At 40.9% G+C, this 26,459-nt stretch overlaps 1 protein-coding gene across 1 annotated transcript in view; it reads left to right on the forward strand.

Annotated features, from left to right (window-relative positions):
- NCOA1 (nuclear receptor coactivator 1) overlaps positions 1–23,775 on the forward strand; it is a 111,450-nt gene extending 87,675 nt beyond the window's left edge. Inside the window, 6 exon segments of the mRNA XM_047744391.1 lie at positions 115–216; positions 2,640–3,042; positions 7,343–7,514; positions 12,956–13,139; positions 17,233–17,322; positions 21,377–23,775. Of these exon segments, the coding sequence (XP_047600347.1) occupies positions 115–216; positions 2,640–3,042; positions 7,343–7,514; positions 12,956–13,139; positions 17,233–17,322; positions 21,377–21,547 (1,122 nt within the window). The 3' untranslated portion in view covers positions 21,548–23,775.
- The last annotated feature ends 2,684 nt before the right edge of the window (positions 23,776–26,459 follow it).

Genomic DNA, 26,459 nt, shown 5'->3' on the forward strand with positions numbered 1-26,459 from the left:
CTTGTAATACTAAAACTTGTTAGTAATCAATAAAAAGTTTCTGTTACTCTAAAAGGGCCAAAGTATATATTTGTATGTAAAAATATGATATCTCATTGTTATATTTTTTTCTAGTTGATCCATCAAAATCGACAAGCTATCTTGAACCAGTTCGCAGCGAATGCTCCTGTCAGCATCAATATGAGATCAGGCATGCAGCAGCAAATTACACCTCAGGTAATGTGAGAAAAGCAGACGTTGTTAGCAATTCTCTAACCCAAGCTGTTTCTTAAAGTGTTGACTTGAGTGTCCGAGATGGTCTGTGAATTGATCATTTAGGGTAGTAGTGCAACTTTCTTCTAGAATGAATTGATAATCAACTTGTGATACCCCTTACTGATATTTAATCTAAAGCAAGAGTCCTTTGTTTGGTTTTGGTGGTGGTGTTGTCGTTGCCATTAGATACCAGATGAATCAGTAGAGCACTCTTACTGGTATCCTGAATAGGACCAATTATAAGACCCCTAGATAAGAAACTGTGTGGATGGTACCAGAAGCCTGATCAAAACCCAGTCACATTGCTGAGTTATATTAACTACCCTGTTGTGTCCTCTGCTCAGTCTGAGCATCAGCCTTTTCTGTTTTTTATTTATTTTAGCAAGCCTTGTACATGAACCCGGGGCCTCTGGAACTTTAAACATAAAAAGAACTGGGTCTCCTTCTACGTCTTATCCAGTACTCACTCCCTACTTAACTTCTGCACATACTTTAGTATTTTTGCTTCAACCACTTCATGTTTTCTTAACCAAGGTGACACAAAAATTTGAGAGATGAGGAATTTTAGACAGGATGCACACAAAACTTTTCTTTCCTCCATAAAGTGTACCTAGATGGATTCAGGGCAAAAACAGGAAGACAACTGTAATCAAAAGGGTTATAGACAGAAACTACTGTTCATGGGTCGCCTGAGTGGCTTAGTCCGTTAACCATACAGCTCTTGGTTTCAGCTTAGGTCATGATCTCAGGTTCTTGGGATCCAGCCCCCTGTTGGCTCCGTGATCAGCACGGAGTCTGCTTGGGGTTCTCTCTCCCTCTACCGTGCTCTTCCCCTGCTTGCTCTCTCTCTAAAGAAAAGAAAAGAAGGGGCGCCTGGGTGGCTCAGTGGGTTAAGCCTCTGCCTTCAGCTCAGGTCATGATCTCAGGGTCCTGGGATCGAGCCCCGCATCAGGCTCTCTGCTCAGCAGGGAGCCTGCTTCTCCCTCTCTCTCTGCCTGTCTCTCTGCCTACTTGTGATCTCTCTCTGTCAAATAAATAAATAAAATCTTTAAAAAAAAAAAAAAGAAAAGAAAAAAGAAAACTACTATTAAGCAGCAGATATTGGCATCTTCGTGGATCCACACTTGGGTTTCCCGGTCTTAAAAATCTCACTAATTAGCTCATGCAAGGGTAGTTAGGTTATAAGGAAACAAGACCCCACTTTTGGAATTCATGTAAGGATGATTTCTATTAGAAAGTCATATGTCACAATTTCTTCTAGATTGGACTATATCTGTTTGCAAGTTTAATTTTAGAGGAGCTATCTGCCTTGATCAGATCCTCAGTCTGAATTGAAATCTTCTGAGGAAGGCTTTATTGACATTCCATGTTGCTTTAATGAGTTAAACCAAAAAAGTGATTTTAACCTAATTTTACTGCTGCTTTTGTCATTCCTAGTATTATAGCTATTAAAACACATACTCTGATGCCTGGAGTAGTCTTTATTATAACAGTGTTATAAAATAGCTTGCTCTGGGGAGCCTGGGTGGCTCAGTGGGTTAAGCCTCTGCCTTCAGCTCAGGTCATGATCCCAGGGCCTTAGGATTGAGCCCTGCATCGGGCTCTCCACTCAGCGGGGAGCCTGCCTCCCCCTCTCTCTCTGCCTGCCTCTCTGCCTACTTGTGATCTCTGTCTGTCAAATAAATAAATAAAATCTTTTAAAAAAATAAAATAAAATAGCTTGTTCTGGCCCCTGGGTAGCTCAGTTGGTTAAGCATCCAACTCAGGTCATGATCTCAGGGTTGTGGGATCGAGCCTTGTGTCCGGCCCTGCACTTAGCAGGGAGTCTGCTTCTCTCCCTTTCCCTCTGCCCCTTCCCCTGCTCATGCGCTCTCTCTAAAACAAATCTTAAAAAAAATAAATAAATAACTGGTTCCACTTATTTCTGTTTATTATTTTATTTCTAATTATTTTCTTTTTAAGTAACAATTTGTTTAGCATTGGATCCTAGATTTCTGATTCTTCCTTTTTAAATGGTATTCATAGGTTTTCCCAATTGTAAAGATAATGCATGCTCATTATAAATAATTTGGAAAATACAGGAAAGTGTAATGAAGAAAATTAAAATCAACTATAATCACATTTTATTCATTTTATTCATTTAAGTAAAGTGGAATAAATGATCTCAGTGAGAAAAGAGAGGAACTAAGAAACAGTAAATTTGGAGGGAAAGAAAAAGAAAAAAAAGCCTCCTAACCACCTCATGTCAGACAAGTTTGAAGTCATAGTGATAATTGCTACGTGTTTTGTTGCCCCAAGCTACTAGGCTTTATCCTGTAAGCTTCCCGAAGTAGGGGATGGTGATAACAATATTCATAAATGAGGATTGGTTTTCTCTTTTGCAGCCCCCCCTGAATGCCCAGATGTTGGCGCAGCGCCAGCGGGAGTTGTACAGCCAGCAGCACCGGCAGAGGCAGCTAATACAGCAGCAAAGAGCCATGCTCATGAGGCAACAAAGCTTTGGGAACAACCTCCCTCCCTCATCTGGACTGCCAGTTCAAATGGGGAACCCCCGTCTTCCTCAGGGTGCTCCACAGCAATTTCCCTACCCACCCAACTACGGTACAAATCCAGGAACCCCACCTGCTTCAACCAGCCCGTTTTCACAACTGGCCGCAAATCCCGAGTCAGCCTTGGCCAACCGCAACAGCATGGTGAACAGAGGCATGACAGGAAACATGGGAGGACAGTTTGGCACTGGAATCAATCCTCAGATGCAGCAGAACGTCTTCCAGTACCCAGGATCAGGTATGAGGACTGCTCCTCTGTGCTGCTTCCCACGTATCCGGTGCAGGCTTTCCCCTGCGCTCACAGCGGGGCAGTGTGCCCGAGAGGAAGGTGCTGCCGTGGGAGTCAGGACACCCGGGCTCCAGACTCATCTCTTGCCACTAGTGGTTAAATAGTTGGAGGCTTATCACTCCCTGACAGCTAATATGATTAATCAGAGGATCCAGAAGGACCAGATTCTAATATTTTTTGAATTTTGTCTGCAGGGTACATTCTCTTACGTTCTTACTTTCTGTCGTGGATCCCTGTAAGAATCTTATGAAAGTCCTCTTCAGACAACAGGTTGAAGTACATGAACTCAGAATGGGCATACAGTTTTTTCATTATGTTGGAGACTTTGATTTTGATAGTTTCTATAGGGATAACCCTCTTTGCAAAGCCTCTCAGGTTTCTTATTGGTGTCAGCACTCCTAGCTGCTTAAGTTGAAAGCTCTTCTTCTGCAGTATGAGGAACTTCCTGGCTTCCAGGAGTTTTTTCCTTTTTAACCTTTTGTTTACATTGTCTCTCTTCCATTCTCTTTGTCCTAATGATGATGTCCTTTTAGATTTTACTTCTTTCACTTTCAGACTCTAATGGGTAGTGGCAATAAAACACATTTGATTAATCCACGATATTTAATCAAACTTTGATGCAAAATTAATGGCACATTCCTGGGGAAAAATTGAAATAAATCCCTTCATTTTATAAATGAAAGAAAAAGTAAATTATAAGTCTGCCTAAAAATGAATCTCCATGAGAAGACTGCTATTTGACTTGAATAAAATGTTGAGGTTACATAGAGTTGTTGTTGTTTTTTTTACATAGCAATATGCTTGTCAACTTTGACAGCCAAATCAATTTAGAGTTTCATTCTCGCAGCAACAGGTGCTAAAATCCTTTGACTATTAAATTAAGTTACCTAGGGAGACTTGTGTCAGACAGCACCAGAATTCTCAAGATCCTTTACTCAAAATTATGTCACATCAGTTCCTTTGTCCTCAAGACAATGAAGTCATCTTTAGCTGGTTTATATCGCTGACACTATCTGTATTGGCAAGAAAAGGATTATAAATCTATATTTTAATTATAATATTGTCTGAACCTTTTGAAGGCCACTTTCATGTGTCTTACGATTTCTGTATGCAGAGAACTTGACGAGGCTTTTTCACTTTATTCTGGCCTGCAGAAGTACTTCCTCCAGCATTAGAAGACCTGTGTCGTTACCTGGTTCTCCAGTCCTCTTCCGTAATGGCAGCTTAGCCCACACAGCAAATAGACTCTTAGTAGCATTCAGAATATTGATTACAGAGCCTTAAATCAGAAGATTTGTCTCATTCATTGGCAAAAAAGAAATAACTATGAGTAACCCAAATATTAGTAAATTCCCCTAGGATTCTTTTCTCTTAAGAAATAGAGAAATAAAAACAGTACTTTGCCCATTTTCAGTCATGTTCTTCAACACCTCTTCTCTGGGAGGCCAAGAAAGAATTTCGTATCCCTCTCCTGTTTCTTGACAAAACCACCTAGAAAAACAGTTCTCCAGAACCCCATTTCCAATGAAGTTGACAAGATTTCTTTCAGAATTGTGAGTCTCCTCTTTGAGCTACTGCCATGTCAGTGTGTACACAGTGGTTGAGATCATGAGTGGGAGGGGCTTACTTCTTCTCTAGGCAACGGAACTGGATGTGTTGCTCCCCATCATAAGTGCTCTATCTGGTACCTGGATTTTTCTTCTTGTCCAAATTTAGATTGACAGAAAATGCTTTTCACAACATAAGAATTCATCGTTGATCAAGTCAGCATTCCTACTACAAACAAAACCCAGACGCTGGGTGCGATAAAGAGAGTAGTTGTTTCATCCAGTTGCAAATTGAAATGAAATGACAGAGCCTGCAGTTCTTCCATGAACTACTTCAAAATAATGGTGGGGGGGGGAGTTGTCAGGTTTTCTGGAGAGCAAAAGAACATTTAAAGAGGCAGTGTTTTTAAATGTCTTCCATTGTGCTAAGTTATAAACTCATTCCAACGTTAACAACCTGGTAGAAAGCTTCATGACCAGGTTTTGTGTGAGTACAAATTCAAGTTCTGGAAAAGTTTCAACCTTTGCAAATGAGGACTTCTTTGGAAGAAAAAAACCACCATATGTTTTTTAAATAAAGTCTTACTGTAACACAGTCCTCCTCATTAGTTTATGTGTGATAATACATAATGTGGTTGGCTTCGTACTCAGAGTTGAGTTGTACCAGAAACCTTATGACCTGCAAAACCAAAAATATTTCCTATCTGGTCCTTTGAAGAAAAAGTTTTTGTGTTAATTGATATTAGTAAAACTAAAGGTTGAATTCATTAACTTAGCTTTAGTCCTTTGCTTTGGCATCTTTTAGCTTAGTAGGGGCCCAGAGTAAATGAAGGAATATGTGAATAATAGTAATGACAGAGTATGCTCTCTTTTATTTCTGAAAACCAAAAATTTTTCTAGACTATCAAGCCATAATGATGAATGCACAAGAACAGGATTAGACATTTACAATTTATTTAGGGGCCCCTGCGTGGCTCAGTCAGTTAACCCCCTGCCTTTGGCTCTTGTCATGATCTCAGGGTCCTGCGACCAGGCCCCACATTGGGCTCCCTGCTCAGCAGGGAGTCTGCTTCTCCATCTGCCTCTTCTCCCCATCTCTCCCATTAATGCTCTCTCTCAAATAAATAGGTAAAATCTTAAAACAAAACACGCACAAAAAAAACAAAAGACCCTGCATTTTTAAAAAAATAAATAACATAATATTATGGACCACTAATGTTTTTAAAACAATTGTATCAATAGCTGCTAATAAGCATCATCCTGCCCAGAAAGGAACAAACTACCAATAAATGCTTTAGAATGGTCAAACGTTAGAAACATTATCTAAGTGAAAGAAGCCAGACCCAAAAGATCTCATGTGATTACATTTATATGAAATTGCCCCAAAAATGCACACCTGTCAAGACAGAAAGCAGATCCATGGTTGCCTGAGGCTGGGGTAGGAGAGGGGAATGACTGCTGACAGGCGTAAAGGGGACATGAGGGGAAAGAAAATGTCCAAACTGGACTGTGCTGATGGTTGCACAGCTCCATAAATGGACTACAAGTCATTGAGCTGTGCAGTTCAGTGGGTAAATTTGAGGCTGTGTAGGTGATATCTCAGTAAAGCTTAAAGAAAAAGGACAGGGAAAGAAGAGCCCACAGAGATGACTGAGGCATGGACAACAAAACTCTTCTCATTTTTCATTTCACACGTGTTTGTTTTGCCTTTTTCCCTTCCTAACTTACTTTTATTACACAAGTAATCTGTCATGTATATTCATGTTTATTTTTGCACTTAAAAACCCACGTAAGGGGCGCCTGGGCGGCTCAGTGGGTTAAAGCCTCTGCCTTCAGCTCGGGTCATGATCCCAGGGTCCTGGGATTACGCCCTGCATTGGGCTCTCTGCTCAGCAGGGAGCCTGCTTCCCCCCTCTCTCTCTCTGCCTGCTTCTCTGCCTACTTGTGATCTCTCTCCCTCTGTCAAACAAATAAATAAAATCTTAAAAAAAAAAATCCATGTGGGACGCCTGGGTGGCTCAGTTGATTAAGCAGCTGCCTTCAGCTCAGGTCATGATCCCAGCGGCCTGGGATCGAGTCCCACATCGGGCTCCTTGCTCGTCAGGGAGCCTGCTTCTCCCTCTGCCTCTGCCTGCCATTCTGTCTGCCTGTGCTCACTCTCTCTCCCTCTGTCTCTCTGACAAATAAATAAGTAAAATCTTTTAAAAAAAAAAATCCATGTAAGCAAAAAGAATACAAAAAAATTATACATAATCCTGGAACCCAAATCAATTATGTTCGTGATGCATTCTTGCAGACTTATTTTTTTTTTAAAGATTTTAAATTTATTTATTTGACAGAGATTACAAGTAGGCAGAGAGGCAGGCAGAGAGAGAGAGAGAGAGAGGAAGCAGGCTCCCTGCTGAGCAGAGAGCCCGACGTGGGGCTCGATCCCAGGACCCTGGGATCATGACCTGAGCCGAAGGCAGAGGCTTTAACCCGCTGAGCCACCCAGGCGCCCCGTTGCAGACTTATTTTATGTTTACTTCTCTGTTTATACTCTAATTTCCTGCCTTATTTTGAAGAGACTGAAATGTTTTCCCTGCTCTATTGAATAGGCTGTTTCTAATTATATCATGACAGATCCTTGTGAGAGTGGGGGGTTCTCTTTTATAGGGTTAACACATTTATAGTATAGTCACATAATTTATGTCAATTTGCAGGAATGGTTCCCCAAGGTGAGGCGAACTTCGCTCCATCTCTGAGCCCCGGGAGCTCCATGGTGCCCATGCCAATCCCTCCTCCTCAGAGCTCTCTGCTCCAGCCAACTCCGCCCTCCTCTGGGTACCAGTCACCAGACATGAAGGCCTGGCAGCAAGGTGCAATGGGAAACAAGTAAGTAAGTTTTTGTGTCTGAGCATCCCTGGGCTCTGCAGCACATAAGAACAGTCGTGCCGTGACGATCGGAATAGAAGAGTGCTGGCTGCTTCCATTTGCAAGTTCATGGAACTGCATTTTACGTGATAGCAGAGAGAAATAATGACTTCTGAATCCTCTAAGTTTCAAGTCATTTTTGAGGTAAATTTGTATGTTTACAGTGCAGAAGAGTGGTCTAGTGGCCCCCAACCTCCCATCCCACTGTCCGCACCCCTAAAGAACTTGATCATGTGTGAAACAGAGCTTCCCTGGGACAGAGGTAGAAATGGGTACTTTAAAAAAGTAAGCGTTATTTATAAAAACACTTAAAAATTCTAAAAATCTAAAGCAAGAATGGCTAAATATCAGAATTCACTAGAGCCTAAACATGGGCACGCAGGCTTTACCCTTCTAGCACGTGAAAGATCTCCTGGCAACAGCAGAGGCTTTGTGGCTTCTCGGGCTGCTCTGCCTCAGCCAGCTCTGCCTCAGCTGGCTCTTTGAATCTCTAGACTTTCAGTGGCCTCATCTTGCCCATTCTGCTCAGAATCATCTCACTAACGTCATTTTCCCCCCAATCCTGGCTGCTGAACTTTTCACACTTCACTTGAGTTTTATAAGGCTTTTAATTAGGTTGTGTCTTGGTTCTAATGACAGGGAAACCGTTTGATCTGACAACATAATAAGTGAGGCAGTTAAAGTTGAAAACTTAAGACCATATTCTCCTAAAGTTCACTGAAAGGTGAGAGGAAGTCTTCCCGTTAGAGAACTGTGGAGCTCTCAGTGAGGACTGTGTGTAAATTAGGTAGAAATGAAACTGCCTGTATAACATGCAAGAAGAATTTAGACTCCTAATATGTTCTAATCCCAGCTTCCTAAATTCACTTTAGATTCCATGGTCCATGAATATCGTGATTCCTTTACAGACACTCTCCACTCCCTTGGCCAGCTCTCCCTCTGCTGCACTTGGCCGTGCTAGCAAGATGCTTCCTAATGAAATCCAGCTAAACTCTAGCTCCATGCCCACATCTAAACATTTAAATATGTCTTGGAAAAAACAGTCCCGCTGACAGTTCTGCTCCCCTTTACAGTTAAATACCCTAAAAGACTCTCAACACTTCTTCTCCTTCCCTTGTTGACCAGTCGGGCTTTCATCCCCACCGCTCTAGCAGCTGTACTCTTGTCCAGGTTGTCAGTGTCCTCCACAATGCCAGGTGCGGTGACTGCTGGTAGCATTTGCCATACTTGAGCATTTATTCTTTCTTGACGCTCCTCCTTCATTTAGTTTCTGGAACAGCTTTCTCTCTTGAGAAAGGTCACTCTCACCCTGTTTCTCAGTGTCCTCTGCTGGATCTTCCTCATCGCCCTGAGCTCCCTTTGAGGGCCTCAGAGCTCATTCTGTCTACTTGCTCCCTTGGTTATGCTGTCCACTTATGGCTACACATCCCGATCTCAGTGTCTGTGACTCCCCAGTTTAAATCTCCAGCCCAGGGGCACCTGGGTGGCTCAGTTAAGCGTCTGCCTTCAGTTCAGGTCACGATTCCAGGGTTCTGGGATTGAGCCCTGCCTTGGGCTTCTTGTTCAGCAGGAAGCCTGCTTCTCCCTCTGCCTGCTACTCCCCCTGCTTGTGTGTGCTCTCTCTCTCTTTCTAACAAATAAAATCTTTTAAAAGACAAAGTCTATAAATCTCCAGCCCAGACTTCTCCCCTGAACACCATACTGTATGTATAACCACCTAATCGCTATCCCACTCAGAAGTCTAATAGGTCTCTCTGGCTCACCGTGACAAAATCTGAAGGGGTGTCCCCCCCCCACCCCGAAACCTGCTCCTCTCCTACTGTTCCCCGTCTCAGTGAACAACAACTTCATTCTCCCAGTTATTCAGAAGAAAACCTCTTCTCTCATATCCCACATCAGACAGCCCATCAGCAAATCATATCAGCTTCTTAGCTCTCCCTTCTTCCCTGTCCCATGTGCAAGCCGCCATCATCTTTTTTCCAGACTGTTGAAGGAGCCTCCTGTCTCCTTGCTTCGACCCTTGCTCCCCTGCAGTGTAATCATGTGATAGCCTGCGTGATGCTTTTCAGACATAAGCAGCATGGCAGTCCTTTCCTCAAAACTCACAGGCTTACTCAGAGTGCAAAATGGGGCCTGGGAAGCCCACATAATCCTGTTCCTGGGTCCCTTTCTGACCTCAGCTGCTATTCCCATCACTCAGTCTGCATACTGGTGTCTGTTTATTCTTCTGTTCCTCACATGTGCCAAGTACATTGCAAACTCAGGGCCTTTGCGTTTTTAAATCCCTCTGTCGGAATGTTCTTCTCACAGTGGCCACATGGTTTGCTCTCTCACACTTCAAGTCTCTCCTTAAATGTCACCTAATTAGACATAGATATTAAATGTCACCATATTAAAGCTCCCTGATCATTTCTAAAACAACAGCGGTTTCCACCCCCTCGTCCCTTTTTTCCCTTCTATATTTCTCTTTATAGTACTTAACACCCGGCATATTGTGTGTTGGTCCTTTTGTTTATGGTCTGTCTCCTCCAACTAGAATATAATCATCCTAAACACAGGACTTTGTTTTTGTTTACTTGCGTATGTGCATCCTTTAGAATGGGTGAGCACTTACTATACATTTATTGAGTGAACAAGGACAAAAATTCCCTGTCCTGCCTCAGTCACTTCTTGGGTTCAGATTCAAATGTGGGCTTGAATTTTTGTTGTACTTTAACAGTTTTTGTGAACTTTGACTTTACCAAATCATTTGAAAAAAAAAAATAGTTGTCACGAAGTCTCTAAGCATTCACATTTGCTTATTTGCTTCATGTGTAAAGACTTATTAGTCGACACAGGTAGCATGGATTTGTGACCCCTCGCTGTTTCTCTTGCACAGTGCAGGGTACCACAAGGAACAGGGGAAACTGCTCTTGCTGTCAAGTTACCAAGAGTCCAGTGGGTGACGGCGGTAAAGGAACAGAAGTAACACATGAAACAAAGAATCATTTAGTAGAATGATGTAATAGAGTTCAGAGACTGTGTAATGTGATTCTTTTTCATGATCTCTCCAGTCGCAAGAAAAATAAAGGGTTAAACCAAGCCTCTTTGTCCTGGAACAGTGCAGGTTTGTGTGTAACACTAGTCGCTAGGGAGAGTCTGAGCACTTATTAGCATTTTAAAGGCTAGGAAGGCCTGTTGTTTAACCCTTTCTTTTTAGACTAACATGACCTAGAGCACCTCAGTGCTTGTTAATAATACCTCCAATACCTATGGCAGCCACTTCAGGCCGAAATCTTCATCCTTACCTTCCCCCACACCGTGATATAGGGGCTTCCGAATTCCTGGTGCTAGCCGAAAAAATTGTAGTAACTGACATGGGGATGACCAAGAGAGCAGAGGGAGGGAGGTGAACCCCACCCCACTGTCATTCTGAGACCTAGGACAGTGACTGATGCTGTAGAGGGCCTGGTCTTCTTCTCATAGTGGAAGAAACTAAAATGGAACTGTTGGCAAGAGCAGTTTGAATGAACTTAAGCTAATATAAGTCCCAAGTATAAATGTGAAAAGAAATTAAATCTTAAACTTTTTTTCACTAAGTATGACATCATTGCAGTCCCTGAAGCTTCTGCATGCATTAACTTACAGAGCCCTGAGCTGAGCCTCCGCAGGGCTGATTTATGGATCAGTTGACAAATGAGCATTGTCTGGGGCAGAAATGTCTCATTAGGAAATGGGGCAGCGAACTAATGGGGTTTTCCTCACCTTTAGTTGTGGGGGCACTGCCTCACAAGCATACACACTGTACAGACGTTAATGGTTCAAAGATGTATTACTGACCATTTCCTAGGCATATAATTTTCTTTGAGCATTTGTGTTTTATAATTACTTGGGGAAAATTTGCTGCTTTTCTTCAGACATGATGAATAGGCTGTTTCTCAGTCTGTTAATTTTAGTGTGATTACCTTAATCTACCGGAAACGATAAATGTCAGTACATCTTGTTTACCTCCCAGGAGCGAGCAAGGAATATAGGAATAGATAAGCCATTGATGGGGTAAATAATTTTTAGAAATCAAATTCTCCAGAATTAACCTTAAAATAGGTGGAATTTTACTAGCAGTTTATTTTTTAACAACTGATAATCATAAAATATTTGGTGTTTTGTAGAACTTATAAAAGACACAATTCATATCATTTTCCTTTAGATGTGTATATATAAGTATCATTTAGAATTTCGTAGTTCAAATATAAAGTTTCAAGTTGTATTTACTTGCTGTTTATTCCATACTATTCTACCTACTAAGAGAAATAGGCCAGACTATACCAACAGTCCAGAACGAGGCCATAAAGAAGGCAGTCAGTAAAACAAGCCCTCTGAAAAACATAACTGCATTTTGCTTCTGGAAAAGACGTAAAGCTATGTTCTAGCCTGAGAAGACCTTTGGGATCTTTAAAAACATTACATTTGCCAAATAAAAATATCTGGTTATATTCCTCTTAGTTTATAGCATAGTGAAAACAACAAGGATTCAGAAGCTGAATCCTTGAGAAGCAACAGCATCTCTAAAACATTGAATAAAGGCCCTTGAGTCTTAATGTGCATGAAAAGTTAGAAATGTGACTTTCTGTGCCCACCCTCAGAAACTGATTCGTTAGGGCTGGAGTAAGGCCTGGGAGTCCAGTTCTCAGAGTCTCAGGAAATTCTCTTCAGATGGTGTTTTTCTATAAATAAGAAGCAGTCCATACCTCATCAGTTGACAGCACTGAGTAATAATAACCCCATGTTCATAATTCAGTCATCACCAGAGATTTACTGAGTGCTTGCCGTGTGTCACTTATTATTAGAGACGAGGGAATGAGTGGAACAAGATAGTACTGTTCGCCTGAAGTGTTGTTAGTCTAAGAAGATGTACAAGTAATCACAATATAAAACTCCATCATTGAATCATTGATTCCTTTGTTCATTCATTCATTGAACAGTTATTAAACATATATATCCCAGGTATTTTGCTTTAAATAGAATATTCTTGGTTTAGGAAGATAAAATGATATAAAAAATTTTAGAATGATTTTGATTGTTAAATGAGTGCATCTTCAGTTATTTGGAAGATGTACTTAATCGTGGAAAACTTTTTTTCTTAATTATTCAGCTAATTGGAATTTCACAACTCTGATATGAAGCCAGATGATTGTAACTTAAAATGAGCTCTTTGTAGCTATTAAATCCTTTGGGCAGAGTTCAAAATTCATCTGAATTACACTCAATTTCTATATATTGTAATAAGATGAAGTCTTACATGTAATTTAAGAATGTAATGTCTTTTCTGTGGAGTTTATCTAATACTTAAGAAACAGAGTCCAGTACGTTACGCCCATGTTCACGATCCGTGGATGTAACTGGCTTGTTTTTGAGATTAACAGTGTGTTCAGTCAAGCTGTCCAGAACCAGCCCACGCCTGCGCAGCCAGGAGTGTACAACAATATGAGCATCACCGTGTCCATGGCAGGTGGAAACACAAATGTTCAGAACATGAACCCAATGATGGGCCAGATGCAGATGAGCTCTTTGCAGATGCCGGGAATGAACGCTGTGTGCCCTGAGCAGGTAAGTGGCGCAGCTGGCACACTCGCCACACACAAACACTCCCCCCCCCAAGACCATACCACAGGTCATTCCTCCAGGGAAAATCAGGTATGTTCAGTTACTCGTCAAAAATGACTGCACTGGGTGGGGATGTGTGTCAGTTATTAGTAGCGCTAGGGGGAAAGACGCACTTCTTTGTGATTTCCCACCATCTTTTGATAGCTACTACCTCCTAAGATATACAATGGAAATTTTGACAGACCTTGTAAGATTTTACTCTCAAAAGAGATTGTATTGTTTTAGATTTATTGTAAAATGATACAGGGGCACCTGGGTGGCTCAGTTGGCTAAGCATCCAACTCTTGATCTCCACTCGGGTCTGGATCTCAAGGTCATAAATTCAGGCCCTGCGCTGGGCTCCACGCTGGAGCCTACTTAAAAATAAATAAAATAAAATAAAATAAAATGATACATATAATACATTGGCTTGGAACTCACCCCTTTACATTCTGAACACATTTTCTTCACTTTTTCCTTTTCATTTCAACAAACATTTATTCAGTACTTACTATATACAAAGATAGCTCTGTGGGAGGCATATAACAAGTTGGGGAGACACAACATAAACAAAGATCAGTTGAATAATAGGACAAAACCATTGTGTTAAGAGACCTCCATAGGACCGTAAATATGTGTGTCATATTAGGGATATGTGCAGTTAACTACTGAGGGTTTAAAGGAAAAACCGCATGATTAGGAAAGCCTTCTGGGAAGCTTTGCCTGAAGAAAGAGAATAGAAAAAACATTCAAGACTTGTTGTCACAGCATAACCTTAGCAAGGGATAGAAATTGAAAAGTCTCATGAATGTTAAGGGGATGTTGATATTATATTTAAAGCAGAATTTATGTGATAAGCTTTTTAGGCATGCTGTAAGCCATCTAAATGTTTTCGAGTTTATCCCGGAGACCTCCTGAAGATTTTTTAAGAATAGAATGACTGAATGACTAAATTCAAATGATATTTAAGAAGATCATTGGGGTACCTCTCTGTAGTTACTGTTCTCATTTCAGCAACCACAAAGTAGACTGTGACCATGTAGCCATAATTTGTAGCAAGTCTTAAAAACATGTAAACCCTGATTACCTTTTCCATAGAATGCCTTTTTGATGTGAATTTTATTTAGAAACTTTCTATTCCCCAGATACCATATAGTAAGTCCCTATGGAGTTTAACAGGAAAAAGAACAATTTAGTGATTCATTCTTATAGCAAAATAGAAGACCCAAATAGTGTTGTATCTTGTTCTTATTGTTCAGTTATTAGAATTTTTTGCCATCTCCAGCAGATTAAAATAATGAAAAATATAATGAATTAGGTAAAAGAATATTACACTTAAAGCATATTTCTTATTTAGTTGGGTCTTTCTTTCTTACTCAGTTCGACAATCCTCAGCTTTTAATTGGAGTGGTTAGCCCATTGACATGTAATGTGATTATTGATGTTGTTGAATTTAAATGTCTCACAATTTGGGGGGTTTTGTCTCATCCTTTTTTTTTTTTTTTTTTGTTCTATCTCTTGCCTTTCTTTGGTTTAATTGAGCATTGTAATTCATGTTATCTCCTTTGATGGCTTATTAGCTATATATAACTCCATTTTGTTATTTTAGTGGTTGCTTCCGAGCTTAGAGCGTGCATCTCTCACATAGCATCATGTCCTTTCCGGCGCTGTGAGAACCACCTGGTGTATAAAAACCACACAGCTCTCAACTTCCATTTCTCCCCTCCTGCGCTGTCGTTACCATACATATCGTGTCTACATCTGTCATATACCCCACATACTTTTACTTTAAACAGTTACTTTTTTTTTTAATTTAAAGAAGCACTTTTATACTTAACCTGTGTAGTGATTTACAGCGGTCTTCAGTCCTTTGTGGAGACCCCAGTTTCCAGCTTGGTATCATTTTCCTTCTGCCTGAAGTTCTACTTTTAGCATTTCTTACAGTTGGCTGCCGCTGAATTCTTTCAGCTTTTGTATGACTGAGAAAGTTTTTGTTTCACCTTCATCTTTTTTTTTTTTCACCTTCATCTTTGAAAGGTTTTTCTCCCCGAATTTTAGGTTGATTTTAGTTTTAGCTTCAGTACTTTAGAGATGTTGCTTCACTGCAGTATTTCTGATGCCCTTATCCGCTGGCATTTTCTCTTTGTTCCTCTGTACGGGATTGATTTTTCTCCCGCTCTGGCTGCTTTCAAAAAGGTTATTCTCTTTGTCACTGGTTTTAATCAATTTGATTACAATATGCCTTAGTGATTGTTTTCATGGTTCTTGTGCTTGGAATTCATTGAGCTTCTTGATTTATGGCTATATAATTTTCATCAAATTTGGAAAACTATTGACCATTGTTTCTTCAGATACTTTTTCTGTCACCACCCACCTCCTTTCCTTCAGAGACTCTTAATTACACACAGACACACATTATATTAGATTATATTATATTCATATATATATATTATATGTACATATATACATATACATACAAGTTGGCCACTTGAACTTGTCCCACAGCTCACTGATTCCCTGGGTTTGGGGACCTTGGGGGGAGGGGTACAAGGTCAATCGGTTTTTTCTCTGTGTCTTTTATTTTGGATACTTTCTATTGCTGTAGCTTTAAGTTCATTAATCATTTTTTTCTTTTCTTTCTTTCTCTTTTTTTTTCAACGTCTGACCTATTCATTTCATCTGATGTATTTTTCATCTCAGGTATTCTGCTTTCCTCTCCAGAAGGAGAGGAAAGTCAGTTTGGACTTCTTTTGTATCTTCTGTATCTCTAACATATTTAACCTTTCCACTTCTTGAACATCTGGAAAACAGTTATTATAATACCTGTCTTAATATTCTCGTATGTCAGTTCTATCATCTGTATCATTTTGGGGTTGGTTTCAATTGACTGACTTTTCATTATGGGTCATATTTTTCTGAAAATTAAAATGGTTTAGTAATTTTTATTGAGTGCCAAACATGTGAATTTTACCTTGTTGATATTCCTGCCTTCTTGAGCTTTATTCTGGGAATTGGTTCAGTTACTTGAAACAGTTTGATCATTTCAGGTCTTGCTTTTTTTGTTTAGTGAGACCAGAGCAGTGTTCAGTATATCAGGCTCATTTTACTTTGCTCCTGAGGCAAAGCCTTTCTAATATACTACTTGATACTATATGAGTTATGATGTTCTTCACTCTGGCTGGCCGGATCAGGACCTATTCTCAACTCTGTGTGATCTTTGGGAATTATTCCATCAATATGGTTTCTGGGACTCCTTCCTCTGCTTTGGGTAGTTCCCTAAAATCCATTAGCGGATCAGTTCTAAGTTGCAGACTCGAGGGGACCCTCTGCAGGTCTTTGGAGCTTTCTCTCTGTGTAGTTCCCTCTCCTCTGACATTCTGCACTGTGAATTCCAGCTGCCTTGGCCATCTCAGATTTCCAGCTGCATCATCTCGACTCAGGGAGCCTGCAGGGCTCTGCCTGGGTTCCCTGTCCCCATGCTGGCTGCAGCCTGGAAATTCTCTGTATACTGTAGCTAAGCAATTGTAGGACTACCTCAGTTTATTCCTAGCTCTTAGGGATCAGTCTCCTTCACTGGGTTTGTCTAATGTCTTGAGTGCCTATGTTTCATATAACTTATGCAATTTCTTCATTGATTCAGGCAGAGGATAAATCTACTTTCTATTACTGAATCTTGACAAGAAATAGAAGTCTTTTGCTGATTAGCTTTTGTGTGTGTGATTTTAACTTTTTATTGAAGTATCATGTAAGAATATACAGAAAAATATACATCTCAATGAATTCTCACAAACTGAACACATCTTTAAAGCTACCATTCAGATCAAGAAACAAAACATTATCCACAGTACGCCAAAGATTCTCTTCATGCTCCCTTCCACATCCCTCTTCACCCTGCAAAAGGAACCACTATCCTGACTTATGACAACACAGTAAATTGCTAAGCCTTTTATTTCTGCTACACCCTATTTTCTGTCAGTGAGATTATTTTTCATGGAAGAATTTGGTCTTCATCTTAAACAACTAGCTTGTAATTTGGTCTTGTACTTATCTTTAATAGATAAATGATCCAGCACTGAGACACACAGGCCTCTACTGCAACCAGCTCTCATCCACTGACCTTCTCAAAACAGAAACAGATGGAACCCAGGTCAGTAAGAAAATTCTAAACCCAGAGCTGCCAAATGTACTCTAGATACACAGGAAACTTTGTTTAGCATCGTGATTAAGAGCCTGACCTTGGGAGTCAGACCTGGGTGTGAGTCCTGGCTCTATTCTTCTTAGCTCTGTCCTCCATGTTAGGGAGCTTCCCAGAGCTGCTACCTAACCAACAGAACTAACAAGATACCTGCTAATAGGATTGTTGAGAGGGTTAAGTGAGATAACTTTTTGAAAGGTTTAATCTGGTGGTAAAATAGGATAAAGGGATCACGAATGGTGGCCACTGGTTATTATATAGTAAATAAGCACAATTCTCAAACTCATGTGTAATCAGAGTACCCCAAAAGATCTCAGTAAATTCAGACAAAATAGAGTCTGCTGTGTACTCTGCCTCCTTTTAGAAGTTTGTTTCAAAACAGTACAGATAGCAAGGCTTGCTATTGTCCTATATTAACCTAAATTTAGAGATTTGGGATGTTTTAGCTCACTTCAGTAACTTTGATTTAGTCTTTAGTCTCTTAATAAATACATATTTTTAAGATATTCTGCAGGCATTATGGTAAGGTGGAGATACAAGGAAACATGAGACATGTTTGCCCTTTAGGTGAACTATAGGGAGAAGTGAGGAAGGAAAGTTTCATTCGTGAAATGCTTTTAATTTGCCTGGCACTGTGCTAAGCACTGTCTGCTTTATCTCATGTGAGCCTCACTATGACCCTACGAAGGAAGCGGTATTCCTTTTGTTCACAGATGAAGAAAGAGAACCAGAGGAGATTTAACTACATGCACAATTCACAAAGCTAGAAATGGCAGAGCTGATGTTCAACTCCGGTATTTCTAACACTGAAGATCATGCTCTTTCTGCCATACCACTTAGGGCCTGTTGAAAGATAGAATATGTAGACATAGAAACATTAATTGTCACATAAAGAAGGCAAACTCAAATTTATGTTATAAGTTTCAAGAGCCATAGTATTCAAAGAAAGGAGAAAATGCTCTGAGGGTCAGAAGAGCATTTCCACAGGAGCTGAACTGGGCCTTGAGCACAGTTGGCAAGGCAAGGTGAAGGAGAAAGTGTCAGAGGCTGGAGGAGGGAGTGAGCTTGCAAGTCTAGGGGACTGGAAGTAGACAGCACGGAGACAGGGAAACAGTAATGTCCTAGCATGGTCCTAGGAAACCAAATCCACTGAAGGTAAAGGGTTTGTAATCAAATTTTATAGGAATTAAAATTAGTAAAATAGATTGGGGCAGGTTTCTGGGAGCCTTGAATGCTAAACTCAGGGGTTTGGATTGAGTCCTACAGATGAAATGTCACCCTCAGGAGGAACAGTGATACAAGCACCGGTTCAGGCTTCATCTTGAGGGGGTAGAGGGACAAGAGGAGCAGTGGACAGTCTCCTGAGGATCAGACAGACCAGCTAGGAGCCATGTCTCTAATCGGAGCCACAGGAAATAGGATCTGAGTCCTATGAGGGTGAAGAGGGGATTTTTGTGATGGCGAAAATAAAGTCTTCATTAGAAAGTTTCCAGAGTCTCACTCCTGCAGGGACGTATACTGGGCAGCTCAGCAAATTAATTAAAACTAAACAACTGAGTTTTAAAGTTCTTGAGCTCTAAGACAGCATTTAAATTAATGTGAAAACTCTGCTAGAAAATCTTATGAGTTTGGGACTCCACTCACACCACTCTTCTCCCCTGGCAAATCGTAGGATTTGTGTACGTCTTGCTTTGCCTGTCTGTGAAGGTGTGGCAGTATGTGAAGTCCTTTGAGGTCTGGCCTAAGGCATCCTGTTTTTAAGGAGCAGTTCAAATGGCTGAAGATTGGTTTGATCGTTTCCTTTTTTTTTTTTTTTTTTTATTTCAAAACAGATGATCTTAAAAACATTCTTTTTAAAGAAGCAAAATTTTCTCTCTAGTTTGTTTGCTCATGCCTTTCTTAAGAATGTTTTTAAGTGTTGGGGACAGAAACACATTATGCTCTGCCCCAGTATTTCCTATGTTGAAACACATAAACATGAAATTTTACATGCTATCATTTTTTTTTAGATTTTTATTTATTTGACAGAGATCACAAGTAGGCAGAGAGGCAGGCAGAGAGAGAGGAAGGGAAGCAGGCTTCCCACTGAGAAGGGAGCCTGATGTGGGGCTCTATCCCAGGACCCTGGGATTATGACCTGAGCCGAAGGCAGAGGCTTTAACCCACTGAGCCACCCAGGTGCCCCCATGCTATTATTTTTTTAATCAGTCGGTGCCTAAAAGCCTTATAGCTTGTGTTCATGCCAAATTTCAGTAGCAGAATCTTCTTTCTGTTGTAGCCCATCATGCAATCTCTATTTGCTCCAGTGCTTTTCCACTTGCCAAACAAAAGCTTGGGAGTGAGTTTAATAGACATACAGAGGCAAGTGTACAGGAAAGGAGAAGGAACAGAACCAAGAGAGGAGGGTTTGAAGAGGATTGTATTTGGAGAGCAGAGAACCAGGAAAGAAGAGAATATAGAGACCAGGAAAAGAAGGCTTAGTAGGGAGATTGTTGACAGGGAGAGAGAGGGGGGTCAGGGGTGGAGCTCCAGAAGGAAAAGAGTAGGAAAGAGAAATTAGGAACAGAGGGGAGGGTGAGGGCACAGAGATATCTAGTGAATAAACTCGGAGAGTTGGTATAGGTTAGTTGCACAAAAAAAAGAGCCCAAAGAAAGAAGAAAACAAATGGGAACCTGTGGGATCCAGAAGCAAAACTTGGGAAATCGGGCAAGGAGAGGATTAGGAGAAAAACGATGCTAATCTAACTAAGGTTTAATCCACCAGGTTAAGAAGACTCAGCTCAGAGGCTGTCTGTCTTTTCTGAGGGAGTGCAGAGTGGAGGTGTAGGCGGGTCAAGAAGGAAGGACACTGGGGGCTGGACTGGCAGTTAGAGGTCAGGATATTTGACATGTGGCCAATGAAGGCTGATGAAAACAACCTTTTATTCAATTAACGATAGAAAAGTTTTCAGAAAAGCTGAGTGTAATTGACATAAATTAGTGATGAATGACCCCAAAAATGCATCGCTAAAATGCTTCACATACCTACTGAACATGAAGCATACATTTGCCAAAGGGTTGAGACACTAACAGATGTACTTGGATGCCGTGGAAGGCGTCTCAGTTCTTGGTCTGGAACATTCGCAAGTATGATACTGGCTTTAATCAGTTCTACAAATGACTTTTTAATAAGGATGGTCGTAAAAACTAACTTCTGGCTTTGTTTTCCCAATAGAAAATGCTAGAACTATGCAACTTTAGACATTTTTAAGGTATATGTGTATTATTATTGAGAGTAGCTAAAGGGAAAATTCACACTGTTCTCAGCTAGTAATTGTTATTTTTAGCTTATGTGTTTAAATGAATTGTCTATCAGGAAAAATAAGTTAAATATAAAATTGTTCTACTAATATTTTGCTGTAATTCTAAAGGCAATATGTAAAAGAGCTATGTAATAGTATATTTAGATACTATGCAAATCTTCTGGACATTAACTCTAGTAATGCTGATGTCCTATTACTGAGTTGTGGTGGTTTTTATTTTGCTAATACTGGGTTAAAGCCCTTAATTTTCTAACATCATAAAGTTTTTTTTTTATTCTACTAAAGTCGTCTGTAGAATGCTTTTGTAACCAGTTTCCAAATAATATATATGTGTGTATATATATATATTTTTTTTCTTTTTTCTTTTTTTAAACCCACCACTGAACACCCAGACTCTGACACCGGGCTTTTCCCAATCTTGGCAATATTAGCAGTGATGCTCCTTTTCATTATTGATGGCAACCCTGTAGGAGGCTTGACCATTCCAATTTTGATTTTATTTTTAAAGTGTGAACTTTCCAGAACCCTGAGCAAAATGAGTGCAGCGATTTTCTTTTTGTAGGACAAGAAGACAGAAGAGTTCTTCTCTGTGGTGACTACAGACTAGAGGAATGCTCTAGTGAGTTTCCACTTCAAGTAGTACCCACTCATAAGCCGGGGGGGCAGACCCTTCTGTCTAAACACATCTTTTATTTGTGTTCCAGCAGGTGCAACAGGTTCAGGTGTTTGCTGACGTCCAGTGTACAGTGAATCTGGTAGGCGGGGACCCTTACCTGAACCAGCCTGGTCCACTGGGAACTCAAAAACCCACGGCAGGACCACAGACCCCCCAGGCCCAGCAGAAGAGCCTCCTTCAGCAGCTACTGACTGAATAACCACTTTTAAAGGAATGTGAAATTTAAATAATAGACATACAGAGATATACAAATATATTATATATTTTTCTGAGATTTTTGATATCTCAATCTGCAGCCATTCTTCAGGTCGTAGCATTTGGAGCAAAAAAAAAAAAAAAAAAAAAAGGAATTCACTTTTGTTGGAAGATTGAGAGGTGTTTTTGTTTCTTTCTTTGTAAAGGCCTTGGATATTGAAAAAAATAACAAGGCAGAACAGTTGGACAATCTTTCTTGAGCCAAATTTAATTATTCTTATTTTTGTAATCAGTCATTGGCTTCTTATCTGGATGAAGGCTTTTGGAGGAGAACCAAAATGACAAGTTCCAAGGGGAAGATGAAGCCCGGCCTCTGCTGGCTCAGTCCTGACCTTGACAAAGAAGAAGGGCCCAGTGGGGCTTTGCCTGTGCCCGTCCACCGAAGGCTGTCACGCGTGTCTAAATCAACAGCCCTCCCCTTCCCGACCCCAGGCAGCTTGTGTGTACAATCAGCTTCTTCTAGCAACTCTGTATCTGTTGGCTTCAAGAGAATATTTTGCCTCCCATATGTACCCCTTCTCCTTTTTTTAAAGATGGATTTAAACCAAGATGCCTCCAGGAACGAGGACGAAATGAGTATATTCACAGAGGAATCCAAAAAATACAGTTTGGGGGAAAATGCAATAATTTTTGATGAGATGGGTGAAGGACAAGAAGCGAGTTCTGTCAATTATTGTAGATATAATTTTTCTGATTAAATCTGGAAAAAAGCAGCCTGTTCTTTCTGCTTTTATTGTATTAACAGCTAAGGTAGCTAAAGTTATTTAAAATAAAATTAAATTTATGATCCAAGTAGCTTATTTTTCCCTTTAAATCTCACTGTAAATATATTTGATTTCTTGTAGAAATTGATTTCCTTCTGTTTAATTTTATGGTTTTATTATCATACTCTTGATTTTTCTAAACTTGTGTGTGAATATATCATTGATTGAATTGCAGTTCCATTTGGCTAGTGATATTTCATTATTTTACTAACTGTGATGCCATGTATGGATTTACTTTGCGGTTCAGATCGAAATGCCACTGCCAGAAAGAGCTGTTGGAGATGAGCTGGAGCACATCGCCCTAGAATGTCCCTGGGATCACCTACCTTGAGACAGTGCGAGGAGTTAACACCGGAAGTGCAACAGGCTACTTGTACAGAGAAAAATTAGTACTCAAAGAAAATTTTCATGTGTTTTAGATTGACTTTGGGGATTTGAATTGTCATCAGTGCAAATATAAATTTCTCTATCCTACTCTGAGGCTAATTGGTACCATATTTTCCCTTTGTGTCTTGTCACTCTGCCACGTCTTGTCTCATCCTGGCCTCTGAGTCAAGGACCCAGTGAACTGCCTCTAGTTCTAGAAGTTCCACTGCAAGGCCAGGCAAGCTTGAGAAGGGTACTGTGGAAGAAGCAAAGGTAGACCCCCATCACTTGCCTTTACCTGCACCCCGGGCCTGTGAATGATGACTGCATCTTGACATCGTGCACCAGCTACCTCTGCTTCCACGGCAGAGCAAAGGCCATAAGAACTAACGACGGACGAGGAGCATGGACTCAGACACCAAGGAAGAAGCCATTTTCCCAGGTCCTCCTTTGTGCATCTCACCACCCCTAGTTACAGATAACTCCATTGAACAGCATCTACTCAGAAACTATACCGAATAAAAAGATTGCTGGAAGGGCTCACATGGGTAGCAACTATGAAACAGAAATAGGACACTCAGTTACAAACATTATCTCTTTTAGTTTTTCAGAAAATGCATCCCTGATTTCATTCATTCCCAGCTTGAACGCCCAGCCATATTACTCTAGTCCTTACCAAACTGCTCTAGGAGGTCATTTCTGTTTTGTTTGTGATACTTAGATGTGCAGACTTCAGGAAGTTCACCTTTAACTTCAGCATTCCAGATGAAGTTTCCTGACTCAGTGCTTTTGCATAGGGAACTAGTTTTAAAAAGTGGTAAGGAAAATCGGAGATGCTAATAACATCCTCCCCATCCCAGCTGCACCTTAAAGTATGCATGTCACCTTCAAGGTTTTATAATTGCACTGTTTGTTTTATGTATGTACAGATTAAAATTATTGCTACATTTGAGGAAAATAAAATTGCTTGCTTCTATGTAATTCCTGTCATTCCACAGGAAATTCACTTTTCCAGCTACTGAATAGAATTTGTTTAACAATGTCCTGGGTTGCCTCTTCATTTACAGGGAAGAAATGAAAGCTACATCCTACAGGAATCGCCCAAGCCCCAGTGACTAATGAGTCATTAAAGGATCACAAAAGAAAGGATCCCTGAAGCCAAAGATCCTCGAAGGCACCCTCATATGAACCAGTGAAAATTGGAAAGGGTCAAAGTAAAGTTGTGAGAGTGGGCCATGAGGAAATCATAGCTGTGGCCATTGCCCGATGATTCAACACGCTGGTCCTGCTGTTTCTGGACCCAGGAGATGGAGTCAGGGCAGCCCTTTGTAGCTACAGACACTATCTCTCCCCCATCATGGGTTTTTATATACTAACACTTATCAGTGTGTAGATTACAGAGATGTTGAATCTTACTTAAAGAGGCTCCTTCATTTTGCCCTCACATTTCGTAAAATGAAGGCCCTGTCTCTTATTCAATATACATGTTTTTAAAGCAGCATAAATCTGCCAACACTTGGCTAAGTAGGCCAGGGTAAGGAGGGTAAGCAAATATGATTCTAGAAGGCATTCCGGCCTACGTATAAATACACACAGATTTGGTAGCTGCTCTCTGAAGTCATGCTTATGGGAGAAGAAAACCTTTTCCAGTGTTGGGATAAGGTACAAATGATACTTCTCTTAGATGACCCCAGGTATCAATTGAAATTTATGCTAAGGGAGGAGTGGGAAGGCCACTAGAAAAACAGAAACAATTGAGGGAAAAGTGAGGTTGATATAGAAGAACTTCCATCTTTATGGTTTAGCCAAGACAGGCTCGTACCTAGAAACTATCTCCTGGGCCCTGACAGTCAAAGAAAAAGAAAGGACAGTTGTCTATTTACAAAGGAAGCCGTGCTGATTTCCTCCTTGAAACGAACTCCTCCTCCCAGGAGAGCAGCTCCACTTGAAAAAAGTGAATGTTTCAGAGCAAGTTTGATCCTTGGCCATTCCTGTACCTCTGAAAAAGATCTTGATGATTTAATTAAGCCCATAAATTCTTTTTATTGGAGAAAACTGCCAAAGGAAGCATTCCTCCATCCAGAACCTTTTCTGCCAGCACTAAATTAGTTTTCTTTAGATATTTTATTTTCATTGCCACAAGAGCTCTTAACAAGATTAAAGAAACCCAAAGCTCTGGCCTCATTCAACATGTTTTATTGTCTTTATCCAAGGCGCTAAGATGTGGAAGAGCCCAGAGACACGAACCCTGCTCTCCCAGAGCTTTTTTTTTTTTTTTTTTTTTAAGATTTTATACATTTTTGAGAGAGAGAGAGGGCACATATGAGAGCATGAGGAGTGGGGGCAGCTGGAGAAGCAGACTCCCTGCTGAGCTGAGAGCCTGATGCGGGACTCAGTCTCGAGACACCAGGTTCATGACCTGAGCGGAAGGCAGAGGCTTAACTGGCCACGCCACCCAGGCGCCCCCTGCCAGAGCTGGTACTCACACTGGGGAGGTCTTCCATAGTTCCAGTCACAGTTGGACTAAGTGGTGTCAAGAAGAGTTAGAAGTTGCTTTGGGAGTGAAACCTCATCTGGTCCATCAAGGAAGGTTTCCTCAAGGGAAGAAATGGCATTTGAGGTATGGTTTGTAGGAAAAAGAGGAGGGAGCTCAGAGAAGGGTAGGGTGAGAATTCTGCGGAACTGCCTGTGGTAGAGACAGGAAAGAACCTCAGAGAGCTGCTTTTTTTTTTTTTTTTAATTATTAACTAGTTTGAATTCTCATAAACATCTTATTAAAATTATGTCAGCTGAGGGCACCTGGGTGGCTCAGTGGGTTAAGCCTCTGCCTTCGGCTCAGGTCATGATCTCAGGGTCCTGCGATCGAGTCCTGCATCGGGCTCTCTGCTCAGCGGTGAGCCTGCTTCCTCCTCTATCTCTCTGTCTGCCTCTCTGCCTACTTGTGATCTCTCTCTGTGACATAAATAAATAAAATCTTTTAAAAAAAAATTATGTCAGCTGGTCAACTGGAAAGTAACTGAAACCAGGCTTTGGCTCCAGGAGAAACATGAACCAGGCTCTGGGACCCTCACAGGGAAACTGTGCCCGACTGTAGCTAAGGTCTCTTCCATAACTAGCCCTGTCCAGCCAGAAGCACAGGCTTTTGTATCTTTCTCTGCCAGATAGGCCACAATACTCTGTGGCAGCGTTCAGGGAAAACATTTGTGCTATAACCATTTCTAAGGTGCTTTTAGGTTCATTGTCTTATTCAATCCCTGCAGTCCTTTGAGAGAGATGTTGTAAAGAGAAAACAAACTGAAAGCTTATGACACAAACACGATTATCAGGGGAATTGGAACCTGAAGCCAAGTCTTCTGATTCCAAATTCTGGATTCCCCTTCCTGGACTACAGGATAGAGGACTGCTTCACAGTCTGCAGATGGTAATCTCACTGTGTGGCCTTAAGCAAGGCTTTCTTCTCTGAAATACCTTTTTTTTTTTTTTTTTAAGATTTTCTTTTTTTTATTTGAGAAAGAACAAGCAAGGGAGAGGAGCAGAGGTAGAGACAGGAGCAGGCTGAGCAGGAAGCTGGATGCGGGGCTCGATCCCAGGACCCCAAGATCATGACCTTAGCCGAAGGCAGACGCTTAACCGACTGAGCCACCCAGGCGCCTCTGAAATAACTTTTAAAAACAGGCCTTAAAAACTGGGGTGGGGTGAGGTGGGAGCTGAAGGGCTGAGAATAGA

Source organism: Lutra lutra, chromosome 9 (genome assembly GCF_902655055.1).
Source record: "Lutra lutra chromosome 9, mLutLut1.2, whole genome shotgun sequence".
Taxonomy (NCBI): domain Eukaryota; kingdom Metazoa; phylum Chordata; class Mammalia; order Carnivora; family Mustelidae; genus Lutra; species Lutra lutra.